General features: G+C 38.0%; 1 protein-coding gene across 1 annotated transcript in view; it reads right to left on the reverse strand.

Moving 5' to 3' along the window:
- LOC102733595 (sodium/glucose cotransporter 1-like) overlaps positions 1-6,000 on the reverse strand; it is a 36,467-nt gene that overhangs the window by 26,040 nt on the left and 4,427 nt on the right. Inside the window, 1 exon segment of the mRNA XM_031037007.2 lies at positions 1,096-1,316. Within this exon segment, the coding sequence (XP_030892867.2) occupies positions 1,096-1,316 (221 nt within the window).

Raw genomic sequence — 6,000 nt, forward strand, 5'->3', positions numbered from 1 at the left:
AATCTTACGTAATCACCACTTCTCTCTAGTTTCAAAACTTTTCATCACCTTGGAAGAACACCCATATTCATTAAGCTGCCCCCCTCCATTTCTCCTCTCCCAGCCCCTGGCAAGCACTAATTGGATTTCTGTCTCTATGGATTTGCCTACTCTGGACATTTTGTATAAAGGGAATCATACAATAGATGATCATTTGTGTCTGGCTTCTTCCACTTAGAATAATGTTTTCGAGATCCATTCAAGCTATAGCATGTGTAGTACTTCATTCCTTTTTATGGCTGAATAATATTCCAATGAATGGATACGCATTCTATTTATTCATTCATTCATGAGTGAACATCTGGGTTGTTTCCCACCTTGTGGTAATTATAAATAATGCTGCCACATGTGACTTATTTTTTCATCTCAACCCCTTCCCTTGCTCCAGAAATGACTGCTTTCATGACTTTATTTCTTCCTGGCTTTTCTTTATAATTTTTTTTGCCACTTACTGTGTATTCCTAAATGACATAAGTTAGCACTGCCTGTGGTAAACTTTATAAAAATGTAATCATGCAGTGCCTAGGCATCTGTGTCCAGCTTCTTTTATTTGGCATCAAGCTTGAAGATCATCCATATTATTGTGTGTAGCTGTACTTCCTTTTTATTTCTTTATTGCCTTTGCACTATATGAATATTTCACAGTATATTTAATGATCTACCATTGATAGTGAGCCATATTTTTTTTAGAAGAAGTTTGAGTCCTTAAAAAATCCAACTGAAATACTGATTGGTTGCATTTAATTTATGGATGCAGTTGGGGAGAACTGACATATTTTTCATTCCAAAAAGACTGTGCTTTTTAGATAATGATAGTGAAGAAGAAGAAAAAAATGAAAATAGTTGATGTGTTATAGATGGGGCTGTGAAATTCCTTTCAAACAGAATTTCTTATCAAGTTCTTTAGGCAATAAATAAAGACTGGAAGGGACCCCTGATCACTGAGTGCAGACGGGCCAACTGTTGCCTGTTGTTGTAGAGACTGGGAAAGCCTGGAATGCACTGAGGACCACCAGCCTCCAATGCAGTCACTTTAGCTGCACCACGTGTAGTTACCTGATCAGTGCACCAGTAGTATAAGGAGAGGGTGGAGACGCCAAAGATGATTCCAGGCCATGGGAGGTCTCCAGTGATGGGATCTCGGAAGATATGGAAAAAATCCAGGCGAGGAATAAAACATTCCGGCTTGGCAGTCCAATTTCCTTCATGGATTAGGTTTGCCTTACTGTCTGGGTATTTATGCAATAGCTCCTGGTATCCTCCCACTTTCTGAAAGGCTTAAAACACCATAAAATTTATCAGTACCTTAAACTATACAGTAATGCATGTTTGAAGACCCAAGATTACAAAGTGAGACCTAGTTTCATTGAATGTACCTAGTATAAAAAGCACAATGGACTGAAAAATAGTCAAGACTATATGTGCCTAAGAAAAGACATCACCTCTTCCAAAGAGAAATGAGTATAGTGGACAATCATGGTTGTGTGCCCACACCCCACCTCCCACTTCTGGTAGCAGAACCCCTCTTCCCAGTTGCATTCCATCCTGTGTGGCTTAGGTGGGCCTCATCAAACTGTCCACCATTCCAATCTGGCACATGCCCCAGGCCTGGCCAATGCTCTCTGTCCCATGGGCAACAACTGATGTGTCAGGAATAGATATGAGACCCAAACTGGGCTTACTGGAATCTGTCCCGGGAGTCCTCTGCTTAAGGAACCAGAATTGTCTGCTTCTGTTCTTTAGGGTTCTAAGCTAGTTTAACAGTTTGAAGCTCTCTTGTCTACCTGGTTCATTCAGAACCCTGGATCTAGCCATCACTGAAGGTAGTGTGCCCCTGGAATTTTTACTTACATGAGCCAAGAAGGTACTTATTTGCTTATACTAGTTTTGAACTAAAGTTCTATCACAAGCTCTCTTAAGAATCTTGATTAAAACAAGTTAATATTCACTTTCCTACAATGCCAACATAATATTTATAAAATGTCATACTTGAAAATTTCTTCATAGTCTATGGCATTTATCTCTCAATATCCTAAGTGTTATACAAGCTTAACATTAAAGAAAAAAATATTTTTTAAAGATTTACTTGTTTTAGGGGCACCTGGGTGGCTTGGTTGGTTAGGCGACTGCCTTCGGCTCAGGTCATGATCCTGGAGTCCCGGGATCGAGTCCCGCATCGGGCTCCCTGCTCGGCAGGGAGTCTGCTTCTCCCTCTGACACTCTTCCCTCTCATGCTCTCTGTCTCTCATTCTCTCTGTCTCAAATAAATAAATAAATTCTTAAAAAAAAAAAAGATTTACTTGTTTTAGAGAGAGAGAGAAAGAGTGAGTGGGGGAGTCAGAAGGAGAGAGAGAATCCTTAAGCAGACTTCCTGCTGAGTGCCAGAGCCTGACACAGGGCTCGATCCCAGGACCCTGTGATCATGACCTGAGCTGAAATCAAGAGTTGGCCATTCAACCGACTGAGCCACCCAGGTGCCCTAAAGAAAAATATTTTTTAAAAGGCACAAAAACACCCATAATTCCATTTACCTAACTAAAAAAACCCTTTTATTTTGGCATATTAAACCATGCTCCTTTGATACAAATGAGTTTTGAAATGTGTTCAGAATCATTTGGAGTCAAAACTAGTCAATGAAAGAATACTGACTGACCATAAAATCAATAAGATACCTCATGGCACTTCTACAAATGAATTCCATATGGATTAAAAAAAGGTAAAATACAAAAGTACAAAGTTATTAGAAAAAAACAGAGTATCTTTTTTTTTTAAAGATTTTATTTATTTATTTATTAGAGAGCGAGCGAGAGAGAAACAGCATGAGAGAGGAGAGGGTCAGAGGGAGAAGCAGGCTCCCCGCTGAGCCGGGAGCCCGATGTGGGACTCGATCCCAGGACCCTGGGATCATGACTTGAGCCGAAGGCAGTCGCTTAACCAACTGAGCCACCCAGGTGCCCAAAAACAGAGTATCTTTATGAGTTAGGGAGTATATTCTTAGACAAGATACAAAAAAGAAAAGGAAGGTTGATAAATTTGACCTCAAAATTTAAAATTTATATGACTGAAATCAAGTTAAAAATTAGACTTAAAGAAGAAATTTGTGTCATGTATAAAGAACTCCTATACACTGACAGCCAAGGGAAACTACTCAGAAGAAATATGGTAGAGAATACGAATGGGTAATTCATGAAAGAGGAACTACAAATGGCCACTAAGTATATGAAATGATGTTCAACCTCACCAGTATCTGGGAACTTCCAATTAAAACAAGAATGATATACTTTTTCTTCTTCACCTATTTGGCAAATTTTTAAAAAGTCTTAAACACCATGAACAACCATGAAAGGCTAGGGAACACATATTCTCACATATATTGCTGAGAACAAAAGTTAATACAGCCACTCTAGAGAGGAATTTGGGGTATGCCTCAATAAGCTGGGTTTATTCCAAGAATGCAAGATTGAGTTAACATTCAAAACAATTCACTGTGTTAACAGAATAGAGGAGAAAAATAATATAATCTTCTCAGTAGAAGTGGAAAAAACACTTGCTACAATTCAAAACCTGTTCATGATAAACAATTGTAGCAAACTAGGAACAGAAGATAACTTGTTAGTCTGTCAAAGAGTATCTACAAAAAATTGACAGCAAATAATTTATTTAATGGTAAAATATCCAAAGCTTTCCCTCTAAATTGGGAATGAGACAAGGATGCCTGTTGTCTCTGCCTCTATTCAACACTGTGTTGAATACACAGGCCTGTGTAATAAGGCAAGAAAAAGAAACAAAAACTAAGTTTGGAAAGCAAGGAACCAAAAAGTTAATTCTTGACCTGGATGCTGGTTACCAGAGTGTGTTCACTTTGTGATATTTCATCTAGCTACAACTTTGACTTGGGTACTTTTCAATAAAGTTTATTACAAATACAAAACCAAAACGATGTAGTAGATCTCTATTCACAGACATAGAAATTTGCCCCAGATATAGTACCAGTGGTGGAAAAGCAGGCCACAAAATTTTGTTTTGATTCTACCTATGTATCCATTTCATAGATAAAACAATGATTGTATATATGAAGGATATCTCTGGAAGGATATGCACAAAACTATAATACTGGTTGTCTCTGGGGAGCTGAACTGAGAAACTGAGGGCAACGAGTATTTCACCAGGTACCTTTTTGTTTTGTTTACCTCTGTGTGTATTAGTTAAAAATTAAAAATTGCAATTGTATATACATGGGGTTTTATGGTGACTAGTTTGAACAACACTCATTTGGATGTATAAATTCTTTTTTTTTTTTTTTAAGATTTTTTATTTATTTATTTGAGAGAGAGAATGAGAGAGAGAGAGCAGGAGAGGGGGGAGGGTCAGAGGGAGAAGCAGACTCCCTGCCGAGCAGGGAGCCCGATGCGGGACTCGATCCTGGGACTCCAGGATCATGACCTGAGCCGAAGGCAGTCACTTAACCAACTGAGCCACCCAGGCACCCTGGATGTATAAATTCTTACATATTTTAAAAAGAAAAACAATTATTCCACTACTTTAAAACTGCTTACTTACCAAAAGAACTAACATGAATGCCCCAATTTTAAAAATCCCATTACATTTCTCAGAAAATGTCAGTCTGTTTGGGCTTTTATAACAAAATGTCATAGATCGGGTGACTTATAAACTACGAATATTTATTTCCCACAGTTCTGGAGGCTAGGAAGTCTGAGATCGAGTGCTGGCTGATTGGATGTCTAATGAGGATCTCCTTCTTTGCTCACAGATGGCCATCTTCTTAATGTGTCCACAAATGGTGGAAAAGTGAGGGGGTTCTCTGGGGCCTCTTTTATAAGAGTACTAATGCCATTCATGAGTGCTCTGCCCTCAAGATCTAATCACTTCCCAAAGGTCCCACCTCCCATCACAATTGAGAGTTAGGATATCAACATATGAATTTTTGGCGGGGGGAGACAAACATTCAGTCTATAACAGTAAAGAATATATAATTATTTAGAGATATAATTGCTAACATCAAATAGAATATTCCACCTGCTCTTAAGTTTAATTGGATGTCATTTTCAACTATTGGGGTGAACTTGGTAGGTTTAAAAAGTGTTAATATTTAATAATAGTACATAATTAAACACAATGGCTTAGTGTGTTTTATAGTTTAGAGAGTTTTGTCACTCAAATTAGTCGTTGCTTCCCAGCTTATTAAAAAATTCCTTGGCTCATGCCTGACATGTATTTTGTGTTCCAGCAATAAAGCATTGAGTACCCCTGAGTAACCCCCCAGTTACCCTGTAACTGCACACTAATGCTTACTAAACTGAGGATTATGAGACTCTGATTCTATCATTTCTCATTTAATGGGGTTCAACAATATGCTCTATGGAGCCATAGTCCTTCAACTGTATTCACATACCATTTCAATAATTTTTCAATACCTGAGCCAAGAGTTTTTCCTTCTAGATTTATGTAAGACCAATCTCTGACCCATGGAGCAGTGTCTAACACCAACCTCACTAAGGTCATTATCTTAGCTAGTGGAAGGAAACTTCCATTTTAAGGTAAGTGCACCTGCCATTACAGATACTGTAATATATTAGTTGACATACTGGGCTTTGGTGTTTAGAGACCCAGCTATGAGTTCTGCTCTTGGTGTGTCTCATGAGCAAGTTACTTAACTGAATAACTTAGTTTCCTCATCTGTAAAATGGGGATAACGATAGCAGTTACGCATCATGGTGGCTGTGGTGATTAAATGAGGCAATATGGATAAATGGCTATCTAGTAGTACCTGATACTTGATTCATATTAGGTATAATTTTCATTCACTTTTTTTTTTGGTAGTTTTAAATTTAATTTTTTTGGGATTTTTTTTTTTTATTCTTATGTTAATCCCCATACATTACATCATTAGTTCTAGATGAAGTGTTCCATGATTCATTGTTCGTGCACAACACCCAGTGC

The sequence above is a fragment of the Leptonychotes weddellii genome, chromosome 13, assembly GCF_054177405.1.
Source record: "Leptonychotes weddellii isolate Sample4059 chromosome 13, ASM5417740v2, whole genome shotgun sequence".
Lineage (NCBI taxonomy): Eukaryota > Metazoa > Chordata > Mammalia > Carnivora > Phocidae > Leptonychotes > Leptonychotes weddellii.